The following is a 26,296-nucleotide window of genomic DNA, read 5'->3' as shown; positions in this document are numbered from 1 at the left end:
CAGGTCATTCCCCTCATCAGGCTTTTGCAGAAGAAGCTGGAGACATTGAAGGAGGAGCTAACACGGAGCGATTCCGCTAGGCATGTGGGACTTGTGGATGGAGCCCTTAATTCGCTTAACAAGGATTCACGGGTGGTCAATCTGTTGAAATCAGAGCACTACATTTTGGCCACCGTGATCGATCCTAGATTTAAAGCCTACCTTGGATCTCTCTTTCCGGCAGACACAAGTCTGCTGGGGTTGAAAGACCTGCTGGTGACAAAATTGTCAAGTCAAGCGGAACGCGACCTGTCAACATCTCCTCCTTCACATTCTCCCGCAACTGGGGGTGCGAGGAAAAGGCTCAGAATTCCGAGCCCACCCGCTGGCGGTGATGCAGGGCAGTCTGGAGCGACTGCTGATGCTGACATCTGGTCCGGACTGAAGGACCTGACAACGATTACGGACATGTCGTCTACTGTCACTGCATATGATTCTCTCAACATTGATAGAATGGTGGAGGATTATATGAGTGACCGCATCCAAGTAGGCACGTCACACAGTCCGTACTTATACTGGCAGGAAAAAGAGGCAATTTGGAGGCCCTTGCACAAACTGGCTTTATTCTACCTAAGTTGCCCTCCCACAAGTGTGTACTCCGAAAGAGTGTTTAGTGCCGCCGCTCACCTTGTCAGCAATCGGCGTACGAGGTTACATCCAGAAAATGTGGAGAAGATGATGTTCATTAAAATGAATTATAATCAATTCCTCCGCGGAGACATTGACCAGCAGCAATTGCCTCCACAAAGTACACAGGGAGCTGAGATGGTGGATTCCAGTGGGGACGAATTGATAATCTGTGAGGAGGGGGATGTACACGGTGATATATCGGAGGGTGATGATGAGGTGGACATCTTGCCTCTGTAGAGCCAGTTTGTGCAAGGAGAGATTAATTGCTTCTTTTTTGGGGGGGGGGTCCAAACCAACCCGTCATATCAGTCACAGTCGTGTGGCAGACCCTGTCACTGAAATGATGGGTTGGTTAAAGTGTGCATGTCCTGTTTTGTTTATACAACATAAGGGTGGGTGGGAGGGCCCAAGGACAATTCCATCTTGCACCTCTTTTTTCTTTTCTTTTTCTTTGCATCATGTGCTGATTGGGGAGGGTTTTTTGGAAGGGACATCCTGCGTGACACTGCAGTGCCACTCCTAAATGGGCCCGGTGTTTGTGTCGGCCACTAGGGTCGCTAATCTTACTCACACAGTCAGCTACCTCATTGCGCCTCTTTTTTTCTTTGCGTCATGTGCTGTTTGGGGAGGGTTTTTTGGAAGGGACATCCTGCGTGACACTGCAGTGCCACTCCTAGATGGGCCCGGTGTTTGTGTCGGCCACTAGGGTCGCTAATCTTACTCACACAGCTACCTCATTGCGCCTCTTTTTTTCTTTGCGTCATGTGCTGTTTGGGGAGGGTTTTTTGGAAGGGACATCCTGCGTGACACTGCAGTGCCACTCCTAGATGGGCCCGGTGTTTGTGTCGGCCACTAGGGTCGCTAATCTTACTCACACAGCTACCTCATTGCGCCTCTTTTTTTCTTTGCGTCATGTGCTGTTTGGGGAGGGTTTTTTGGAAGGGCCATCCTGCGTGACACTGCAGTGCCACTCCTAGATGGGCCCGGTGTTTGTGTCGGCCACTAGGGTCGCTAATCTTACTCACACAGCTACCTCATTGCGCCTCTTTTTTTCTTTGCGTCATGTGCTGTTTGGGGAGGGTTTTTTGGAAGGGACATCCTGCGTGACACTGCAGTGCCACTCCTAGATGGGCCCGGTGTTTGTGTCGGCCACTAGGGTCGCTTATCTTACTCACACAGCGACCTCGGTGCAAATTTTAGGACTAAAAATAATATTGTGAGGTGTGAGGTATTCAGAATAGACTGAAAATGAGTGTAAATTATGGTTTTTGAGGTTAATAATACTTTGGGATCAAAATGACCCCCAAATTCTATGATTTAAGCTGTTTTTTAGTGTTTTTTGAAAAAAACACCCGAATCCAAAACACACCCGAATCCGCCAAAAAAAATTCGGTGAGGTTTTGCCAAAACGCGTTCGAACCCAAAACACGGCCGCGGAACCGAACCCAAAACCAAAACACAAAACCCGAAAAATTTCAGGCGCTCATCTCTAGTAAAAAAGAGAGGGGGGGCACATAAATTTAGGCGCAAATTGTGATAATAAGCAGCTATTGGGGGAAAATTCACTTTGTAGTAGTGTAAATCCCTCTGTTATATAGCGCTCTAGTGTGTGCTGGCATAATCTCTCTCTGTCTCCCCAAAGGACTTTGTGGGGTCCTGTCCTCAGTCAGAGCATTCCCTGTGTGTGTGTGTGTGTGTGTGTGTGTGTGTGTGTGTGTGTGTGTGTGCGGTGTCGGTACGGCTGTGTCGACATGTTTGATGAGGACGCTTACGTGGAGGCGGAGCAGGAGCCGATAAGTGTGATGTCGCCCCCTGCGGGGCCGACACCAGAGTGGATGGATATGTGGAAGGTATTAACCGACAGTGTCAACTCCTTGCATAAAAGGTTCGATGACGTAACAGCTTTGGGACAGCCGGCATCTCAGCCCGCGCCTGCCCAAGCGTCTCATAGGCCATCAGGGACTCAAAAACGCCCGCTACCTCAGATGGCAGACACAGATGTCGACACGGAGTCTGACTCCAGTGTCGACGAGGATGAGACAAATGTACAATCCACAAGGGCCATCCGATGCATGATTACGGCAATGAAAAATGTGTTGCACATTTCTGACATTAACCCGGTTACCACAAAAAAGGGTATTATGTTTGGGGAGAAAAAGCAGCCAGTGACTTTTCCCCCATCTGATGAGTTAAATGAATTGTGTGAAGAAGCGTGGTGTTCCCCAGATAAGAAACTAGTGATTTCTAAGCGGTTACTAATGGCGTACCCTTTCCCGCCAACGGATAGGTTACGCTGGGAGACATCCCCTAGGGTGGACAAGGCGCTCACACGCTTATCAAAAAAGGTGGCACTGCCGTCTCAGGATAGCAGGAGGCTATCCTGAAGTCTGTGTATACACACTCAGGTACTATACTGCGACCTGCTATTGCTTCAGCATGGATGTGTAGTGCTGCAGCAGCATGGTCTGTCAGATAACATTGATTCCCTTGACAGGGATACTATTTTGCTAACCATAGAGCATATTAAAGACGTAGTCTTATATATGAGGGATGCACAGAGGGACATTTGCCGGCTGGCATCTAGAATTAATGCAATGTCCATTTCTGCCAGGAGAGTATTATGGACTCGGCAGTGGACAGGTGATGCTGATTCTAAAAGGCACATGGAAGTTTTGCCTTATAAGGGTGAGGAATTGTTTGGGGACGGTCTCTCGGACCTCGTGTCCACAGCAACAGCTGGGAAGTCGACCTTTTTACCTCAGGTTCCCTCACAGCCTAAGAAAGCACCGTATTATCAAGTACAGTCCTTTCGGCCCCAGAAAGGCAAGCGGGTCAGAGGCGCGTCCTTTCTGCCCAGAGGCAGGGGTAGAGGGAAAAAGCTGCACCAGACAGCCAGTTCCCAGGAACAAAAATCCTCCCCTGCTTCCACTAAGTCCACCGCATGACGCTGGGGCTCCACAGGTGGAGCCAGGTGCGGTGGGGGCCCGTCTCCGGAACTTCAGCGACCAGTGGGTTCGCTCACAGGTGGATCTCTGGGTTCTACAAGTGGTATCTCAGGGATACAAGCTGGAGTTCGAGACGTCTCCCCCTCGCCGTTACCTCAAATCAGCCTTGCCAGCTACTCCCAAGGAAAGGGAGGTAGTACTGGTGGCAATTCACAAGCTGTACCTCCAGCAGGTGATAATCAAAGTTCCCCTCCTTCAACAGGGACGGGGTTACTATTCCACAATGTTTGTGGTACCGAAACCAGACGGTTCGGTGAGACCCATTCTAAATTTGAAATCCTTTAACATTTATATAAGGAAGTTCAAGTTCAAAATGGAATCGCTGAGGGCGGTTATTGCAAGCCTGGAAGAGGGGGATTTTATGGTATCACTGGACATCAAGGATGCTTACCTACATGTCCCCATTTACCCACCTCACCAGGAGTACCTCCGATTTGTGGTACAGGACTGCCATTACCAATTCCAGACGTTGCCGTTTGGTCTGTCCACGGCACCGAGGGTATTTACCAAGGTAATGGCCGAAATGATGATACTCCTTCGAAAGAAGGGAGTTATAATTATCCCGTACTTGGACGATCTCCTTATAAAGGCGAGGTCCATGGAGCAGTTGTTGGTCGGAGTAGCACTATCTCAGGAAGTGCTACAACAGCACGGCTGGATTCTGAATATCCCAAAGTCGCAGCTGGTTCCTACGACGCGTCTGCTGTTCTTGGGTATGATTCTGGACACAGAACAGAAGAAGGTGTTTCTCCTGGAGGAGAAGGCCAAGGAGTTGTCATCTCTGGTCAGAGACCTCCTGAAACCAAAATAGGTGTCGGTGCATCACTGCACGCGAGTCCTGGGAAAGATGGTAGCTTCTTACGAAGCAATTCCCTTCGGCAGGTTCCATGCAAGGATCTTTCAGTGGGATCTGTTAGACAAGTGGTCCGGATCGCATCTTCAGATGCATCGGTTGATCACCCTGTCCCCGAGGGCCAGGGTGTCTCTGCTGTGGTGGCTGCAGAGTGCTCATCTTCTCGAGGGCCGCAGATTCGGCATTCAAGACTGGGTCCTGGTGACCACGGATGCAAGCCTCCGAGGTTGGGGGGCAGTCACTCAGGGAAGAAACTTCCAAAGACAATGGTCGAGTCAGGAGACTTCCCTACACATAAATATTCTGGAACTAAGGGCCATTTACAATGCCCTAAGTCAAGCAAAACCCCTGCTTCAAAACCAGCCGGTGCTGATTCAGTCAGACAACATCACGGCGGTCGCCCATGTAAACCGACAGGGCGGCACAAGAAGCAGGATGGCAATGGCAGAAGCCACAAGGATTCTCCGATTGGCGGAGAATCACGCGATAGCACTGTCAGCAGTGTTCATTCCGGGAGTGGACAACTGGGAAGCAGACTTCCTCAGCAGGCACGACCTCCACCCGGGAGAGTGGGGACTTCATCCAGAAGTCTTCCAGCTGCTTGTAAATCGTTGGGAAAGGCCACAGGTGGACATGATGGCGTCCCACCTCAACAAAAAGCTAAAAAGATATTGCGCCAGGTCAAGGGACCCTCAGGCGATAGCTGTGGACGCTCTAGTGACACCGTGGGTGTACCAGTCGGTTTATGTGTTCCCTCCTCTTCCTCTCATACCAAAGGTACTGAGGATAATAAGAAAGAGAGGAGTAAGAACTATACTCATCGTTCCGGATTGGCCAAAAAGAACTTGGTACCCGGAACTACAAGAAATGATCTCAGAGGACCCTTGGCCTCTGTTGCTCCGACAGGACCTGCTACAGCAGGGGCCCTGTCTGTTCCAAGACTTACCGCGGCTGCGTTTGACGGCATGGCGGTTGAACGCCGGATCCTGATGGAAAAGGGCATTCCGGTTGAAGTCATTCCTACGCTGATAAAAGCCTTAAAAAAAAGCCTTAACGGCTGTATTCATTCCGGGAGTGGACAACTGGGAAGCAGACTTCCTCAGCAGACACGATCTCCATCCAGGGGAGTGGGGGCTTCATCAAGATGTCTTTACAGAGATTGCAAGTCAGTGGGGACTTCCTCAAATAGACATGATGGCGTCATGCCTCAACAACAAGCTTCCGAGGTATTGTGCCAGGTCAAGGGACCCTCAGGCAGTGGCAGTGGACGCCCTGGTGACACCGTGGGTGTTTCAGTCGATCTATGTATTCCCTCCTCTTCCTCTCATCTCAAAAATATTGAGGATCATAAGACGAAGGGGAGTACAGGCAAGTCTCATTGTTCCAGATTGGCCTCGAAGGGCCTGGTATCTGGATCTGCAGGACATGCTCACAGAAGATCCGTGGCCTCTTCCTCTCAGAGAGGACCTGTTGCAACAGGGGCCCTGTCTGTTCCAAGACTTACCGCGGCTGCGTTTGACGGCATGGCGGTTGAACGCCGGATCCTGATGGAAAAGGGCATTCCGGTTGAAGTCATTCCTACGCTGATAAAAGCTAGGAAGGATGTGACAGCAAAACATTATCACCGCATATGGCGAAAATATGTTGCTTGGTGTGAGGCTATGAAGGCCCCAACAGAGGAATTTCAGCTGGGTCGATTTCTGCACTTCATACAGTCAGGAGTGACTATGGGCCTAAAATTGGGATCCATAAAAGTCCAGATTTCGGCCCTGTCTATTTTCTTTCAAAAAGAACTGGCTTCACTGCCTGAAGTTCAGACGTTTGTTAAGGGAGTGCTGCATATTCAGCCCCCTTTTGTGCCTCCAGTGGCACCTTGGGATCTCAATGTAGTGTTGGATTTCCTAAAATCACATTGGTTTGAGCCACTTCAGACCGTGGAGTTGAAGTATCTCACGTGGAAAGTTGTCATGCTTTTGGCCTTGGCTTCGGCTAGGCGTGTGTCAGAATTGGCGGCTTTGTCATGTAAAAGCCCTTATCTGATCTTCCATATGGACAGGGCAGAATTGAGGACTCGTCCCCAATTTCTCCCTAAGGTGGTATCAGCGTTTCATTTGAACCAACCTATTGTGGTGCCTGCGGCTACTCGGGACTTGGAGGATTCCAAGTTACTGGACGTAGTCCGGGCCCTGAAAATCTATGTTTCCAGGACGGCTAGAGTCAGAAAAACTGACTCGCTGTTTATCCTGCATGCACCCAACAAGCTGGGTGCTCCTGCTTCTAAGCAGACTGTTGCTCGCTGGATCTGTAGCACGATTCAACTTGCACATTCTGCGGCTGGACTGCCGCATCCTAAATCAGTAAAAGCCATTCCACGAGGAAGGTGGGCTCTTCTTGGGCGGCTGCCCGAGGGGTCTCGGCTTTACAACTTTGCCGAGCTGCTACCTGGTCGGGATCAAACACGTTTGCAAAATTCTACAAGTTTGATACCCTGGCTGAGGAGGACCTTGAGTTTGCTCATTCGGTGCTGCAGAGTCATCCGCACTCTCCCGCCCGTTTGGGAGCTTTGGTATAATCCCCATGGTCCTTACGGAGTACCCAGCATCCACTAGGACGTCAGAGAAAATAAGAATTTACTCACCGGTAATTCTATTTCTCGTAGTCCGTAGTGGATGCCGGGAACCCGTCCCAAGTGCGGACTTCTGCAATACTTGTATATAGTTATTGCTTAACTATAGGGTTATTGTTCTGAGCCATCTGTTGAATGAGGCTCAGCTATTGTTCATACTGTTAACTGGGTATAGTTATCACAAGTTGTACGGTGTGATTGGTGTGGCTGGTATGAGTCTTACCCTGGATTCCAAATCCTTTCCTAGTAATGTCAGCTCTTCCAGGCACAGTTTCCCTAACTGAGGTCTGGAGGAGGGGCATAGAGGGAGGAGCCAGTGCACACCAGATGTAGTACCTAATCTTTCTTTAAAGAGTGCCCAGTCTCCTGCGGAGCCCGTCTATTCCCCATGGTCCTTACGGAGTACCCAGCATCCACTACAGACTACGAGAAATAGAATTACCGGTGAGTAAATTCTTATTTTTAGTAGTTCTTTAAGCCAGTGGGTCTTAAACTCGGCTCTCTCGACCCCACACAGTTCATGTTTTACAGGTCACCCGGCAGAAGCACTCTGTGTCACCAACTGTGACATTTCAAAAATCTACAGGTGACAATGAACTGTGTGGGGTCCTGGGGACCGAGTTTGAGAACCTGTGCAAGCCATTCTCTTGAAGTCACTAGTGATAAGGTCTAAATGGGCTGTATTTTTAGAAACAATGGAATGGCTACCTGTAAATAGCTATGCATAAATGTGTCTGACTTCCAGATAACCTTCCATTCCCACTAGTGTACTGGAATAAACATATTGCTGAGTTCACAGGCACAAGTTTATTCCACTGCCGCTCAGCTCAGGGGTGACTGTTATAGAAGTGGTGAGACATTTTAATAAGCGCACAGCAGGAAGACAGGTCAGTATTTCAGCAGGGTGTCAGATTTCTATAAACGTCCCTCATAGCCTTGCCGTAGTATACAACATTTACTCCTCTAATGCTTGGGCTCCCTGCAGTTCATCAACAGTGTGCAGGGAAAAGAAATAGTCAGCTGACGGGATCTGTGCCGACAGCTGTTTCAGAAACTGCAGCAGGTTCTAATTAGAAGAAAATGGTAAATTTATTTCACGACAATGTGAAAGGTCCATCTCCTGTACCACATACTCCAACACTGGGAGACATGGGATTCTTGGATGATGCCTTGTAATCAGCATACCTCTCTCTCTCTCCCTCTCTCTCTATATATATATATATACACATACATACATATATATATATATATATATATATACATACACACACACATACATACATATATATATATATATATATATATATATACATACACACACACACACTAGCTGAAAACCCGTGCTTCGCTGCGGAATGTCAAGTATATGGCCGCACCTCCGGGCGAGCCTTCTCCAGATTGATGCTGTCAAGAGGCTGGCGATGAGGAGAATAATCCGCCTCCTTCTCTGCCCAGTCCTCTGATGCTGCCATGCTCAGTGCTGTAAATGCTGGGACGACATATAATATAAATATATACACACACACACACACACACACACACACACACACACACACACACACAAGTATATGGGGTCCTCTGGAGTGGGACTGTCACCTCCCTCCTCCCTGTTGCAAGAACCAGGTGGCACTCAGCAGACTTAGTGAAAAGGTAGTACTTTAGCGTGAAAAAAGCATATTTAGGGCATAACTTGCCGATATTTCAGCGCCACGCAGGGCGCTTTTTTCAAGGCTCTATGCTATGAAACAATCCAAAGATTTTGATAGTCTGCAACAATGTTTAGGAAGGTGGTGGGTGTCAAATTAACATCCACATGAATGCCAGGTACCAAGGTTTCCCAACAGAACAATGCCCAGAGCATTAACTGCCTCCGTCGGCTTGCCTTCTTCCCATAGTGCATCCTGTTACAATCTCTTTCTCAGGTAAACAATGCACACGGCTGTCCACATGATGTAAAAGAAAATGTGATTCACCAGACCAGGCCACCTTCTTCCACTGCTCCATGATCCAGTTCTGATGCTCACATGCCCATTGTAGATGTTTTCAGAGATGGACAGGTGTCAGCATGGGCACTTTGACCAGTTTGCAGCTACACTGCCCCATATGCAGCAAGCTGTGATGTACTGTGTGACACCTTTATATCATAGCCAGCATTAACTTTTTCAGCAATTAGTGCTACAGTTGCTCTTCGGTGGGATTGGACCAGACAGGCTAAACCTTTGCCCCCCAAGCACATCAATGAGCCTTCTTTGGACCACTTTTGGTAGGTAATAACCACTGCATACTGGGTAACACCCCACAAGACCATCCATTTTGGAGATGCTCTGGCCCAGTCATCTAGTTGTCACAGTCTGGCATTTGTCAAAGTTGCTCAGATTTTTAATGTTATAGCTGAGGTGTATATGTATGCCCTCTGCTGACAGCTACCTATTGGCCACAGAAGGATCCCCAACACCTCCTGACAACCCTTCCCACCCCTCACTCCATGCATGCCAAGTCACACTCTCATGTAAGGCACAGCCAGAGACGCGTATTCTGGAGAGCACTGGATATCAGCTGTGTTCCCTGGATAGGAACCCAAAGGAGAAAGGCAATATGGGGGTTGGGAGGCACAGTTATGTGTGCTGTGAAGCAGGGTCAGTCAGACAGCAATAGCAGGCACAGCAGCTAGAGGTACGGATGGCCATTGCCATAGTTGCCAAATATCGATGGATTACTACCGATGGCCGATGGTTTTGCCATCAATGACAGAGAGCCAATGGTTCTATGCCATCGATGGCTGAGTAGTATCAAATATATATATATGTATATATATATATATATATATATATATATATATTTTTTTTTTTTTTTAAACCCACATGGACCTTAGCTCCACCCCCTGGCTACATGCTACTCCACCAATTGAAGTGGTGTGTGCTCTGAAGCAACTGGGAGGGGGAAGAAAATGGGTGCGGTCAAAGATACAGGGGAGATGGAAAAGAAAAAAAAAAAAAACAGGGACCGAAAGGAGGAATATGGCAAACTGGAGTGGGTGGGGTGTGAAAATGAATAGGAATAGACAGGAGGAATAGGAGATATAGGAGAAGACGGGAGGGAGGATGAATTGGGGGAGATAGGCGGAATAGGAGAAGATGGGAGAGAGAATGAATGGGAGGAGGGAGGAGAGAATGAATGTGAGGAGGCAGGGGAGAGAGAATGCATTGGGGAGATGGGAGGAACAGGAGAAGATGGAGAGAAAGCATGAATGGGAGAAGGCAGGAGAAAAAGAATGAATGAGAGGAGGCAGGATAAAAAATGAATGTGCAGAAAACAAGTAATTGGAGATGGGAAAAAAAGATGGGAAGTTGGAGGAAGATAATTTTTTCTTCTTTTTTTTTACAAACTGATAACGACGGAAAACTGGAGAATTTTGACTGAATAAACTGAATGACTAAAGGCCCGTACACACTGGTCGATATATCGGCCGTTCTCTTGAACGGCCGATATATCGCGGGACCGTCGGCCAGTGTGTACGGCCGATACGTCTGTGAACTCCGTCGTTCACAGACGTATCGCGTCGGCCGCGCAGCACAGCCGACGGCCAATATTTCTACCGATATATTGGCGCGTCACTGTGTGTGTAGGGGGCGGTCGGCCGACCGCCCGTACACATGCTGCGGCGGCTGGCGGTGATTGACAGCTGGACTGGGCGGGCGTGTGTACACGCCCGCCCACTTCATGACGTCAGTTCCCGACGGATCGGGCAGTGTGTATGCTCAACACACTGCCCGATCTGTCCATAGATATATCTGCAGATCAATTGATCTGCAGATATATCTATTAGTGTGTACCCACCTTAAGGTATCAAAGATGTTGAATGGACAGCTGTCTCCATGCCAACTAGGTTTACAGATTTACTGGATGCCTGTCCTTGTTCAAGAGCAATTGTCTGGTTGGCTCAGTAGATTTACACAGGTGTTCTGGTCTGTTCTTATGGATTTTATTTTTAGAAATACTTACTGTAAGTAACATGTTCCCAGACAAATACACTACGATGACAAGACTCACTATTGAACCACTTGTGATTGGCTGATTTGAATTCACCGATAGGTGCTTTTTTCGTTGCTAATTTTAATACAAGAGACGTAGAGGAGCAGTCATTAGGTCATCATTTATAATGTCAACAGTGATGATGCTGACATTGTTGAAATATGTTCACAATGTTGACATGTGAATCACTGACATAGACAGAATGTCGGCAGACCCTAATAAGGTTACGGGAGGGGAGGTTAGGGTTAGTGAAATTCAGCACCGGAAGCAACAGCAGGATCAGCCGGAAGTTACCGCCAGCTGACTGCTGGAACTGGAAGGCACCGCTGGAGGCGCCGAAGTAGGAAAGCCCCCACTGTACCACCGAGAACATTTTGTGGACAATCTAAAAATGTCGATATTTCATCAGTGTCTAGATTATGAATAACGACAAAATATACAAAGCCTGAGATGGAGAGTTGTAGTTGGTGTATTTTTTTAAAAATATGTTTTATAGAAGCCAAATAGCAAATGAGTATTATTTAAGTAGAACAAATGGCTGATAACATGGGGAATGGGACCTATGCTGGATGTGAACCTGGTACATCTTACAATAGTTGCACGTTTTCATGCCCACAATAGCAACTTTATTCCTTTCACTTCCGTAATTTGGGGGACAGTTGTGGCAGACTTATTTATGTTGCATTTGGGTTCAAATCTTAATATTAAATAAATAGATATGGGTAATAAATACATACTTCTGGCGGTCAATAGAGGACCCAAAGCTAAATATAAGGCCCAAAAGATGAAAATGCTCAAAAAAGGGGGACAGTTGGAAAGTATATAACTTACCTAGGGCCTGATTCAGAGATGTACGTTGATTTAATGTTTTCGTTCAACACCAATGTTTTTGTATCTGTGCAGAAGCCGCACTGCCCATGTGCAGATCAAGGGCTGCGATGTTGCTTTAGGGGCAGCAACGGGCAGTGTTCCAGAAAACAGGGGCATGCCCAGTTCTGAGTAGCTTGAGGGTTACTCACATGTCCAGTGTTTGCGCAGATGATCCAACGATGCACCCTCAGACACAGCAGCAGATCACGGGAGCAGTCAGGAGGCAGTTTCTTTACTTAAGATGCCTCCTGCGGCTTTTGTATAATTTCACGCAGCAGTTGCGCCATTAGCATCCACCTTTGATTCAGTCCCCTAATTCAGCTCATGCTTAGCTTATGTGATTGCACAATCCGTGTTCTCCCCCAGGCTTTATTTTATCCTGCTGCCTGGCACTGTCTCTCTCCCCTTTCAGCACAGTGACGTGTCCGAGTCATGCCTTGTCACAGTGCTGAGCGTTCACTGTTTGGCGGTAACAGTCGCATGTGAACACGGACGACAGTGGTTCTCCTGCTTCCTCTCTCTCGCGTATTTGTTATTGTGGGGGGGCATTCTGTGTAGCCAGAGTCTGGGCTGGCTATCAGTCAAGCCAGCAAGCGGAGACAGTATCTGGGAGCTGTTTAAAAAATGTATTTGCAAAGGCCCCTACCCGGCTACTTCTTGATGCCACCAACTGGAAAAAAATTCTGGGGATAACACTGGTAATAATAAGATTTTACTTACCGGTAAATCTATTTCTCGTAGTCCGTAGTGGATGCTGGGGACTCCGTAAGGACCATGGGGAATAGACGGGCTCCGCAGGAGACATGGGCACTTTAAGAAAGAATTTAGATTCTGGTGTGCTCTGGCTCCTCCCTCTATGTCCCTCCTCCAGACCTCAGTTAGAGAAACTGTGCCCGGAAGAGCTGACAGTACAAGGAAAGGATTTTGGTAATCCAGGGCAAGATTCATACCAGCCACACCAATCACACCGTATAACTTGTGATAAACTTACCCAGTCAACAGTATGAACAACAACAGAGCATCAGTTCAACCCTGATGCAACCATAACATAGCCCTTATTGCAGCAATAACTATATACAAGTATTGCAGAAGAAGTCCGCACTTGGGTCAGGCGCCCAGCATCCACTACGGACTACGAGAAATAGATTTACCGGTAAGTAAAATCTTATTTTCTCTAACGTCCTAATGGATGCTGGGGACTCCGTAAGGACCATGGGGATTATACCAAAGCTCCCAAACGGGCGGGAGAGTGCGGATGACTCTGCAGCACCGAATGAGCAAACACAAGGTCCTCCTCAGCCAGGGTATCAAACTTGTAGAACTTTGCAAAAGTGTTTGAACCTGACCAAGTAGCCGCTCGGCAAAGCTGTAATGCCGAGACCCCTCGGGTAGCCGCCCAAGAAGAGCCCACCTTCCTAGTGGAATGGGCCTTAACTGATTTTGGCAGCAGCAATCCAGCCGCAGAATGAGCCTGCTGAATCGTGTTACAGATCCAGCGATCAATAGATTGCTTTGAAGCAGGCGCACCAAGCTTGTTGGACGCATACAGGATAAACAAAGAGTCTGTTTTCCTGACTCTAGCCGTTCTGGCTACATAAACCTTCAAAGCCCTGACCACATCAAGCAACTCGGAATCCTCCAAGTCAGTAGTAGCCACAGGCACCACAATAAGTTGGTTTATATGAAAAGATGAAACCACTTTTGGCAGGAATTGTGGACGGGTCCGCAACTCTGCTCTATCCGCATGGAAAACCAGATAGGGGCTTTTATGTGACAAAGCCGCTAATTCTGACACACGCCTAGCCGAAGCCAAGGCTAGCAGCATGACCACCTTCCACGTGAGATATTTCAATTCCACCGTTTTGAGTGGTTCAAACCAGTGTGACTTCAGGAAACTCAACACCACGTTAAGATCCCAAGGTGCCACTGGAGGCACAAAATGCAGCACTCCCTTTACAACGTCTGAACTTCAGGTAGAGAAGTCAACTCCTTTTGAAAGAAAATGGATAGGGCCGAAATCTGGACCTTAATGGACCCCAATTTTAGGCCCAAATTCACTCCTGACTGTAGGAAGTGAAGGAAACGGCCCAGCTGGAATTCCTCCGTAGGGTCATTCCTGGCCTCACACCAAGCAACATATTTTCGCCATATACGGTGATAATGTTGAGTTGTCACGTCCTTCCTAGCCTTTATCAGCGTAGGAATGACCTCCTCCGGAATGCCTTTTTCCGCTAGGATCCGGCGTTCAACCGCCATGCCGTCAAACGCAGCCGCGGTAAGTCTTGGAACAGACAGGGCCCCTGTTGCAACAAGTCCTGTCTTAGATGAAGAGGCCACGGGTCCTCTGTGAGCAGTATCGTTCTCACTCCTCTTTTTCTTATTATTCTCAGCACCTTGGTATGAGAAGAAGAGGAGGAAATACATAGACCGACTGAAACACCCACGGTGTCACCAGGCGTCTACAGCTATCGCCTGAGGGTCTCTTGACCTGGCGCAATACCTCTGTGGTTTTTTGTTGAGGCGGGATGCCATCATGTCCACCTGTGGCAGTACCCACCGACTTGCAGTCTGTGCGAAGACTTCCTGATGAAGTCCCCACTCTCCCAGGTGGAGGTCGTGTCTGCTGAGGAAGTCTGCTTCCCAGTTGTCCACTCCCGGGATGAACACTGCTGACAGTGCGCTTACGTGATTTTCCGCCCAGCGAAGAATTCTGGTGGCTCGCTACCCTGCTCCTTGCGCCGCCTTGTCGGTTTACATGAGCCACTGCGGTGATGGTGTCTGACTGAATCAGAACCGGTTGGTCGCGAAGCAGGGTCTCAGCTTGACGTGGGGCGTTGTATACGGCCCTTAGTTCCAGGATGTTGATGTGAAGGCAAGTCTCCTGACTTGACCACAGACCTTGGAAATTTCTTCCCTGTGTGACCACTCCCCACCCTCGGAGGCTTGCATCCGTGGTCTCCAGGACCCAGTCCTGAATGCCGAATCTGCGGCCCTCGAGAAGGTGAGCACTCTGCAGCCACCACAGGAGAGACACCGTGGCCCTGGGGGATAGGGTAATTAACCGATGCATCTGAAGATGTGATCCGGACCACCTGTCAGGTAAGTCCCATTGAAAGGTCCTCGCATAGAACCTGCCGAAGGGAATGGCCTCGTATGATGCCACCATCCTCCCCAGGACTCGAGTGCAGTGATGCACTGACACCTGTTTTGGTTTTAATAGGTTCCTGACCAGTGTCATGAGCTCCTGAGCTCTCTCTATCGGGAGATAAACCCTTTTCTGGTCTGTGTCTAGAATCATGCCTAGGAAAGGCAGACGAGCCTTAGGAACCAACTGCGACTTTGGAATATTTAGAATCCAGCCGTGTTGCCGTTACACTTCCAGAGAAAGTGCTACGCTGATCAGCAACTGCTCTCTTGATCTCGCTTTTATGAGGAGATCGTCCAAGTATGGGATAATTGTGACTCCTTGCTTCCGCAGGAGTACCATCATTTCCGCCATTACCTTGGTAATTATTCTCGGTGCCGTGGAGAGACCAAACGGCAACGTCTGAAATTGGTAATGACAATCCTGTACCACAAATCTGAGGTACGCCTGATGAGGTGGATAAATGGGGACATGAAGGTATGCATCCTTTATGTCCAGAGACACCATAAAATCGCCCCCTTCCAGGCTTGCGATGACCGCTATGAGCGATTCCATCTTGAACTTGAACCTTTTCAGGTATATGTTCAGGGATTTTAAATTCAATATGGTTCTGACCGAACCGTCCGGTTTCGGGACTACAAACATGGTCGAATAATAACCCCTTCCTTGTTGAAGGAGGGGAACCTTGACCACCACCTGTTGAAGATACAATTTGTGAATTGCAGTTAACACTATTTCCCTCTCGTGGGGGGAAGCCGGCAGGGCCGTCGGTGAGGAGGCATCTCCTCGAAGTCCAGCTTGTATACCTGAGACACAATATCTATTGCCCAGGGATCCAACAGGGAGTGAACCCACTTGTGGCTGAAATTTCGAAGACGTGCGCCCACCGGGCCTAGCTCCGCCTGTGGAGCCCCAGCGACATGCGGTGGATTTTGTAGAGGCCGGGGAAGACTTCTGTTCCTGGGAACTAGCTGTGTTGTGCAGCTTCTTTCCTCTGCCCCTGCCTCTGTCAAGAAAGGACGCACCTCGGACTTTCTTGTTTCTTGTGATCGAAAGGACTGCATTTGATAATGTCGTGCTTTCCTAGGCTGTGCTGGAATATAAGGCAAAAGATCAGAATTACCAGCTATAGCTGTGGAGACCAGGTCCGAGATCCCTTACTCCACACAATCCTCAGCCTTGTAAGGTAAACCTTCCATATGCCTCTTAAGTCGGCATCACCTGTCAATTGCATGTTCCACATGACACGTCAAGCAGAAATCGACATAGCGTTGACTCTAGAACCCAGTAGACTAATGTCTCCTTGGGCATGTTTATATATATATCTAAGACAGCATCTTTTATATATATATATATATATATATATATATATATATATATATATACATATACATATATACATACTAGGGTCTCAATCTCTGCTGATAAGGTATCTGTCCACGCTGCTACAGCGCTATAAACCCATGCCGACACAATCGCCGGTCTGAGTAGAGTACCAGAATGTGTGTAAATGGACTTCAAAGTACTTTTACTGAGGATAGCTGTTAAGTCAGCGCTACCTTTTGGGCAAACGTGACACCCTAGGGGAAGATTCCCATCGTATCCTGGCCCTAGTAGGGAAAGGATACTCCCTGAGAATTCTTTGTGGGAAACTGCAGTCTCTTGTCTGGAGATTCCCGCTCTTTTTCATGAGGAGGGAAATTTACCTCAGCTTTCTTCCCCTTAAACATGTGTACCCTTGTGTCAGGGACAGATGAGTCAGCAGTGATATGCAAAACATTTTTTATTACAATAATCATATATTGAATACTTTCCTGCCATTTTGGCTGTAACTTTGCATTATCGTAGTCGACACTGGAGTCAGACTCCGTGTCGATATCAGTGTCTATTATTTTGGATAGTGAGCATTGAGAGACTCTGAAGGTCTCTGCGACATAGGGACAGACATGGGTAGATTCCCTGTCTGTTCTCTAATCTTTTGTGCAATAATTTTACCTTAGCACTTAATTTCACATATCCAAACAGGTGTCGGCGTTGTCGACGGAGACACCACTCACACACACACATTTGCTCCATCTCCTCCTAGGGGAGCCTTTTATATAGATTTTTGCGCCTAATTATGTGCCCCCCCTCTCTTTTTACCCTCTTTTACCGTGTATCTGCAGGGAAGAGCCTGGGGAGCTTCCTCTCAGCGGAGCTGTGGAGAAAAAATGGCGCAGGTGAGTGCTGAGGAAGAAGCCCCGCCCCCTCGACGAAGGGGCTTCTGTCCCGCTTAAATATACATTTTCTTGGCGGGGGCTCATACATATATACAGTGCCCAACTGTATATTTGTGTACTTTTGCCAAAAGAGGTCCATTTACTGCCCAGGGCGCGCCCCCCCCCCCCCTGCGCCCTGCACCCTTACAGTGACCGGAGTATGTGAGGTGTGTTTGGAGCAATGGCGCACAGCTGCAGTGCTGTGCGTTACCTCATGTGAAGAACGGAGTCTTCTGCCGCCGATTTCGAAGTCTTCTTGCTTCTCATACTCACCCGGCTTCTGTCTTCCGGCTCTGCAAGGGGGACGGCGGCGCGGCTCTGGGATCGGACGACGAGGGTGAGATCCTGTGTACGATCCCTCTGGAGCTAATGGTGTCCAGTAGCCTAAGAAGCAGGACCTAGCTGCAGAGAGTAGGGCTGCTTCTCTCCCCTCTGTCCCACGATGCAGGGAGTCTGTTGCCAGCAGAGCTCCCTGAAAATAAAAAACCTAACAAAATACTTTCTTACAGCAAGCTCAGGAGAGCTCACTGAACAGCACCTAGCTCGTCCGGGGACAGATTCAAACTGAGGTCTGGAGGAGGGACATAGAGGGAGGAGCCAGAGCACACCAGAATCTAAATTCTTTATTAAAGTGCCCATGTCTCCTGCGGAGCCCGTCTATTCCCCATGGTCCTTACGGAGTCCCCAGCATCCACTAGGACGTTAGAGAAACATAATTATAGGAAGGTCAGACTTCTGCATGGCCAGTAGGTCTATCTACTGCTTTAATTCTGCATGTACAGTGTACAGAGAAAATAAAATCTATGGAAGAATATACTTTTATCTTCTTACCTCTTTGGCTAGCTTATGCCCTTGCTCAACATTAATGGGTTTTTCCTTCACATCATTTAGTTTTGCTAGAGTCTTGGGATCATCTCGGAGGTCGATCTGCAAATCATAACAATAAAGATTTTTTTTTCCTTTTACCTTTTCATCTAAGTTTTTATATGAAAAGAGCAAATATCAGCGCACAGCCTATGTCCTTGTGCCCTCTAGATAAAATCTCTTTTAATAACACATTTAATGAGACCCAAAAAACAGTAACGGATGCAGACAGACAAAGACACACAGGCACTAAAGCCAGGCGTTCAGCCAGCTAAACACCCTTTAAATGCTGAAAGACCAAAATAACTGGATTTTGGTACTTACCGGTAATTCCCTTTCTCCGATTCTTCAGGGGACACTGGAAGGCTTGAGACCGTGGGGGTATAGCTGGTGGTAGATGGAGAAGGCACTTTGAGAATTTAGTGATGTGACTGGCTCCTTCCCTTCTATGCCCCCCTGCAGACCAGTTAAAGAAACTGAGCCCAAGGAGAGACGGAAGACCAGATGACAGAGGAGAAGGTGAGAGGAAGTCAACAGAACATGAAACCAGAAAGGTAACAGAACCAAAACCAGTAAACGGAGATATACTAACATGTATATGTGTGTATAACAGGCCCAATACTGACATAGAGAATTGTGAATAACAGTCACAACAAAATGCTAAGTAGCACACAGTACAGCAGGGAAGAAGTGCTGGGTGGGCGTCCAGTATCCCCTGCGGAATCGGAAAAAGGGATTTACCGGTAAGTACCAAAATCCAGTTTTCTCCTTCATCCACTAGGGGACACTGGAAGACTTAAGACCGTGGGGACATCCCAGAGCTCACTTGTTGGCCGAGAGAGCGCTGAGAACCCTGCAAAACCGCACGGCCAAACTGAGATGCCGAAGCGGCAAACGTATCAAACCGGTAAAACTTAAGGAAAGTATTCCGGCCAGACATAAGTGGGTCAATGGAACCGCCCTGGCAGCCGCCCATGAGGTACCGACCGACCTTGTAGAGTGGGCAGAAATAGACGGTGGTGGCTGTTGTATGAGGCCATATAAGCTTGACGAATAGTAAAGCGAATCCAACGTGATAGCGTCTGTTTGTAAGCAGGCCAACCAGGACGAGCAGCGTCATAGAGAACAAACAAAGCGCCTGTCTTCCGAAGGGAAGAAGTTCTGTCCACGTAGATCTTTAAGGCTCAAACAACGTCGAGTGACTTGGTGGAAGGGGAGTCCTCAGCACGAACCGGAACCACAATTTGTTGGTTAATGTGGAAGGCGAAGACCAGCTTTGGTAAAAAGGACATACGAGTTTGCAATTCCGACCTGTCGGAATGGAAGATAAGATACGGTGGTTTACAAGAGAGGGCTCCCAGTTCAGAGACCCGTCTGGAAGAGACCAATGCCAACAGCAAAACCACCTTCCAAGTGAGGTACTTGATATACGTGGATTCCAACAGTTCAAAAACATAGGATTGTAAAAATGAAAGAACCAACTCCAGGTCCCACGGGGCCATAGGAGGCACCGTAAGTGGTCGTAATCGAAGAACGCCTTGGAAAAATAGTCTGTACTTCCGGTATCTGTGCCAGTTTCTTCTGGAAAAAGATGGAAAGCACCGACACCTGTACTTTTAATGAGCCCAAACGCAGGCCTGCTGTGTATCCAGAATGCAGGATAAGTAACAGTCTGGACATCTTGAAAGATGTAGAGGACACCTTACGAGTCTCACACCAAGTAACGTATGCTTTCCAGATCCGGTAATAATGTTGAAAAGTAACTTCCTGGCCCGAATCATGACCGGAACAACCACAGAGGGAATGCCCCTATCACTCAGAATTGCCATTCCAACAGCCAAGCCGTCAAACGAAGTCGCCTTAAGTCTAGATAGACGAAAGGGCCTTGAATTAGCAGATCCTCTCGTAGTGGAAAAGGCCTTGGAACGCCCACAAGTAAGCGAAGAAGATCGGTGTACCAGGATCGCCATGAGGAGTACGATGGCCTCCTCCCTGTTGATACGTTTAAGCAGACACGGAAAAAGTGGAAACGGGGGGAATAGGTACACATAGCTGTAAGTCCAGGGAGTGTTAGGGCATCCACCTGCGGGTCCCTCGTCCGGGAGCAGTATCGAGGCAGTTTGTGATTGTGTCTGGATGCCATGAGGTCTATTTGTGGAAGACCCCAGCGAGTCACCAGTTGTTGGAAAACTTGGTGATGGAGATCCTGATGACTGAGGTAACCTGCCTCCCAGTTGTCGAGACCCAGAATGAACACAGCACATATCGCTTCTGCAAAGGATTCGGACCACAGTAGAATACGCGATACCTCTCTTATCGCCGCCCTGCTGCGAGTGCCACCCTGTCGATTTATGTAAGCCATGGCAGTGGCGTTGTCTGATTGAACACATATTGCTTGATTCCGCAATAAAGGAAAAGCCAACTTGAGTGCATTGTAGGTTGGTCTCAGTTCGAGAATGTTGATATGTAATGCAGCCTCCTGCTGAGTCCATCAACCTTGGAACTGACGATCCAACGTCACCGCTCCCCAACCTCTTAGACTGGCATCTGTGGTGAGAAGGATCCAGTTTGAGATAGCGAACCATCTGCCCTGTGCCAGGTTGGCTGATATGGTCCACCAAAGAAGGGAACACCGAGTTTTGGGAGACAGCTGTACTCTCTGGTGGAGGAACAGATGTGACCCTGACCATTGGAAGAGAAGGTCTAATTGAAAAGGCCTGGAGTGAAACCTTCCAAATGGTAGAGCCTCGAAGGCAGCCACCATCCGTCCCAGTAGACGAATGCACAGGTAGACCAACACTCTGCGATGTTGGAGGACATGTCGTACCACGGTTTGAATCGAGTGAATCTTGTCCTGAGGGTGCATAACCCGCTGCAGAACTGTGTCCAAAACCATCCCCAAATATTGAATCCACTGAGTGGGATGAAGTTGAGATTTTTGGAAGTTTAGGATCCACCCATGTTGGATATGTAAGTGATGAGTTGAAGCAATGTCCCTGATCAAGACATCTTTTGAATGAGCTTTGAGCAGTAAGTCGTCGAGGTAAGGAATTATATTCACTCCCTGGGTGTGCAGTAATTCCATCATAACTGCCATTACTTTTGTGAATACCCTCGGAGTAGAGGACAGACCGAAGGGTAAGGTTTGGAATTGGTAATGTGCATCTTGAATAGCAAACTTGAGATATTCCTGGTGTGGGATTCAGATGGGAATATGAAGATAGGTGTCCTTGATGTCTATGGACACCATAACCTCTCCTGCCTCCAGTCCAGCAATAACCGATCGAAGAGACTCCATCTTGAATCTGAACACTTGCAAAAAGGGATTGGGAGACTTAAAGTTCAGGATAGGTCTGACGGAGCCGTCTGGCTTCGGAACCACAAATAGGTTGGAGTAAAAACCTTGTTTGAGTTGATGAGGGTGTACGGACAAAATGACTCCTGAAGCCAGTAGTTTTTGTATGGCCTCCTGCAAGACCCGTCGCCTTTCTACAGAAACTGGCAAACCTGTTGTGCAGAAACGAGGAGGAGGTTGGAACTGGAAGTCTATTTTGTACCCTTGGGTGACTACCTCCCGAACCCAGACATCCGAGCAAGTCTTCTTCCAGACGTCCCCGAAGTTCCGTAGACATCCTCCCACCCTGGGATCCCCCAGGATGGAGGGAAACCCGTCATGCACTGGGTTTTGTTGTAGTCTTGGTCTCCTGGTTGGGAGCGGCTGACGGAACGGTACGACCTCTACCTCTATTACCTCTGGAGTTGGAGGCTCCACCTCTGGACCTTCCACGGAATTTGGTCGGGACTCGAAAGGACGGACCAGAGTACTGCTTACGAGGAGCTGGTTTGGCTGACGGAAGGAACGCAGATTTTCCTCCAGTCGCCTTGGAAATTAATTTGTCCAAATTCGGACCAAACAAAAACTCACCCGTGAATGGAATGGCCTCAACTGCCTTTTTGGACTCTGGATCTGCCTGCCATTGTTGGATCCATAAGGCTCTGCGAGCCGACATAGCCAACGCAGAAATCTTCGATCCAAGTGCCCCTGTGTCTCTAGAGGCCTCACCTAAATAAACAGCAGACTCACGGATATGTACTGCCAACATAATGAGTTCTTCTACAGGTATACCTGATTGTAAGCCTGCTGACAACTGTTCTGCCCAGGCTTCGACAGCCTTATTTAGCCACGAGCCGACGAGAGGTCGAATCAGCACACCCACAGCAGTGTAGATTGCTTTCAGAGTGGTCTCTAGTCGATGGTCTGCAGGGTCCTTCAGGGCCGTCGCTCCTTCCGCCGGCAGGATGGTCTTCTTAGACAGGCGAGAAAGGGAGGGATCCACCAACGGGGGGGGGAGTTTGGAAGTCTCCTACTTCACCCTATTATCTGCTGGGAAAGGATAAGAGGCAAGAAAACTGCGTGTAACCTGAAGAAAGGCTGAGCTGCATTTGTGAGCAAGAAAAAAAATAAGATTTTAAACCTACCGGTAAATCTTTTTCTCCTAGTCCGTAGAGGATGCTGGGGACTCTGTAAGGACCATGGGGTATAGACGGGCTCCGCAGGAGACATGGGCACCTAAAAGAACTTTCTAGTATGGTGTGCACTGGCTCCTCCCTCTATGCCCCTCCTCCAGACCACAGTTAGAGAACTGTGCCCAGAGGAGATGGACAATACGAGGAAGGATTTTGTTAATCTAAGGGCAAGATTCATACCAGCCCACACCAATCATACCATATAACCTGGAATACACATAACCAGTTAACAGTATGAACAAAACAACAGTACCGAGACGCCCCGGGCAGCCGTCCAAGAAGAGCCCACCTTCCTAGTGGAATGGGCCTTTACTGAACGCGGTAACGGCAATCCAGCCGTAACATAAGCCTGCTGAATCGTGTTACAGATCCAGCGAGCAATAGTCTGCCTCGAAGCAGGCGCGCCAATCTTGTTGGCAGCATACAGGACAAACAATGCAGTTGTTTTCCTAATTCTAGCCGTCCTGGCTACATACATTTTTAAGGCCCCGACTACATCCAGGGACAATGAATCCTCCAAGTCACTCGTAGCTACAGGCACCACTATAGGTTGGTTCATATGAAACGAAGACACCACCTTAGGTAAAAATTGAGGACGAGTCCTCAATTCCGCTCTATCCACATGAAAAATCAAGTAAGGGCTCTTGTAAGACAAGGCCGCCAATTCTGACACACGCCTCGCAGATGCCAAGGCTAACAACATGACCACCTTCCAGGTGAGAAATTTCAACTCCACCGTTTTAAGGGGTTCAAACCAGTGTGATTTAAGGAACTGCAACACCACGTTCAGGTCCCATGGTGCCACAGGGGGCACAAAAGGAGGCTGGATGTGCAGTACTCCTTTTACAAACGTCTGGACTTCTGGGAGAGAAGCCAATTCCTTCTGAAAGAATATTGACAAGGCCGAAATCTGTACTTTAACAGAGCCTAACTTTAGGCCCATATCCACTCCTGTCTGTAGGAAGTGGAGAAAACGACCCAGATGGAAATCTTCCGTAGGAGCATTCTTAGTTTCACACCAAGAGACATATTTCCGCCAGATACGGTGATAATGTTTTGCCGTCACCTCCTTCCTAGCCTTTATTAGAGTAGGTATGACCTCCTCCGGAATACCCTTCTCCGCTAGGATCCGGCGTTCAATTGCCATGCCGTCAAACGTAACCGCTGTAAGTCTTGGAACATGCAGGGCCCCTGCTGTAACAGGTCTTCCCTTAGAGGAAGAGGCCAGGGATCTTCCGTGAGCATCTCCTGAAGATCTGAGTACCAGGCCCTTTGAGGCCAGTCTGGAACAATGAGTATTGTCTGTACTCTTTTTCATCTTATGATCCTCAACACCTTTGTGATGAGAGGAAGAGGAGGAAACACATAGACCGACTGGAACACCCATGGCGTTACCAGAGCGTCTACTGCTATTGCCTGAGGGTCCCGGGACCTGGCACAATACCTCCAAAGCTTCTTGTTGAGGCGTGACGCCATCATGTCTATTTGAGGAACTCCCCAGAGACCCGTTATCTCTGCAAAGACTTCTTGATGAAGTCCCCACTCTCCTGGATGGAGATCGTGTCTGCTGAGGAAGTCTGCTTCCCAGTTGTCCACTCCCGGAATGAAGACAGCTGACAGAGCGCTTACGTGATTTTCCGCCCAGCGAAGAATCCTGGTGGCTTCCGCCATCGCGACTCTGCTTCTTGTCCCGCCTTGGCGGTTCACATGAGCTACTGCTGTGACATTGTCTGATTGAATCAGAACCGGTAGGTTGCGAAGAAGATTCTCCGCTTGTCGAAGGCCGTTGTATATGGCCCTTAGCTCCAACATGTTGATGTATAGACAGGACTCCTGGTCTGACCACAGTCCCTGAAAATTTCTTCCTTGGGTGATTGCTCCCCATCCACGGAGGCTCGCGTCTGTGGTTACCAGGATCCAGTCCTGAATGCCGAACCTGTGACCCTCTAGAAGGTGAGCACTCTGCAGCCACCATAGAAGAGACACCCTGGCCCTGGGGGACAGTGTTATTTTTTGATGTAATTGTAGATGGGACCCGGACCATTTGTCCAGAAGATTCCATTGAAACGTCCTTGCATGGAACCTGCCGAAGGGAATGGCCTCGTAAGTTGCCACCATTTCCCCCAGAACCCGAGTGCATTGATGAGCTGACACTCTTTTTGGCTTTAGTAGTTCTTGGACCATGTTCTGGAGGTCCTGGACTTTTTCCAACGGGAGGAAAACTTTCTTTTGTTCCATGTCCAGTATCATGCCTAGGAACGCTAGTCGAGTTGTCGGAACCAACTGTGACTTTGGTAGATTGAGAACCACCCATGTTGCTGTAGCACTCTCCGAGAGAGTGACACGTTCTCCAGTAATTGCTCTCTTGATCTCGCTTTTATCAGGAGATCGTCCAAGTATGGGATAAATGTGACTCCTTGCTTGCGCAGGATCACCATCATTTCCACCATTAACTTGGTGAAAATCCTCGGGGCCGTGGACAGCCCAAACGGCAACGTCTGAAACTGATAATGACAATCCTGTACCGCGAATCTCAGGAACTCCTGATGAGAGGGATATATGGGGACATGAAGGTAAGCATCCTTTATGTCCAGTGACACCATAAAATCCCCCCCTTCCAGGCAGGCTATCACCGCTCGGAGAGATTCCATCTTGAATTTGAACCTTTTCAGGTACAGGTTCAGGGATTTTAGGTTTAAAATGGGCCTGACCGAACCATCCGGCTTCGGAACCACAAATAGGGTTGAATAATACCCTTTTCCCTGTTGGCTCAGGGGAACCCTGATAATCACTCGCTGTTGACACCGCGTTTGAATTGCAGCTAGCACTACTTCCCGCTCTGGGGTAGAAGCTGGTAAGGCCGACTTGAAAAATCGGCGAGGGGGCACCTCTTCGAATTCCAGCTTGTAGCCCTGGGAGACTATTTCTATCACCCAAGGGTCCACGTCTGACTGAACCCACACTTGGCTGAATAGTCGAAGGCGTGCCCCCACCTGTGCGGACTCCCGCAGGGGAGCCCCAGCGTCATGCGGTAGACTTAGCGGAAGCCGGGGAGGACTTCTGCTCTTGGGAACCAGCCGCAGCAGGTGTCCTCTTGCCTCCACCCTTACCTCTGGCAAGGAAAGAGGAGCCCCGACCTCTTCTGGATCTATGCGACCGAAAGGACTGCATCTGATATTGTGGGGGTTTCTTTTGCTGTTGGGGAACAAAAAGTAAAAAGGTCGACTTACCCGCAATAGCTGTAGAAACCAGGTCCGCGAGGCCGTCCCCAAACAATACATCACCTTTGTAAGGTAAAACCTCCATATGCCTTTTTGAGTCTGCATCCCCCGTCCATTGGCGGATCCATAAGGCTCTTCTTGCCGAAATAGCCATAGCATTGGCTCTTGAACCCAGTAATCCAATGTCTCTTTGAGCGTCCCTCATATATAAGTCTGCGTCCTTAAT

At 48.5% G+C, this 26,296-nt stretch overlaps 1 protein-coding gene across 1 annotated transcript in view; it reads right to left on the bottom strand.

The window, feature by feature from the left end:
• The window catches only part of RHOQ (ras homolog family member Q), a 143,559-nt gene that overhangs the window by 39,379 nt on the left and 77,884 nt on the right, over positions 1-26,296 (bottom strand). The window contains exon 4 of the mRNA XM_063918388.1: positions 18,290-18,385. Within this exon, the coding sequence (XP_063774458.1) occupies positions 18,290-18,385 (96 nt within the window). The remainder of the gene's footprint in view (positions 1-18,289; positions 18,386-26,296) is intronic.

The sequence above is a fragment of the Pseudophryne corroboree genome, chromosome 4, assembly GCF_028390025.1.
Source record: "Pseudophryne corroboree isolate aPseCor3 chromosome 4, aPseCor3.hap2, whole genome shotgun sequence".
Taxonomy (NCBI): domain Eukaryota; kingdom Metazoa; phylum Chordata; class Amphibia; order Anura; family Myobatrachidae; genus Pseudophryne; species Pseudophryne corroboree.
Note: the sequence above shows the minus strand (reverse complement) of the source record. Positions and strands in the feature narration are given on the sequence as shown.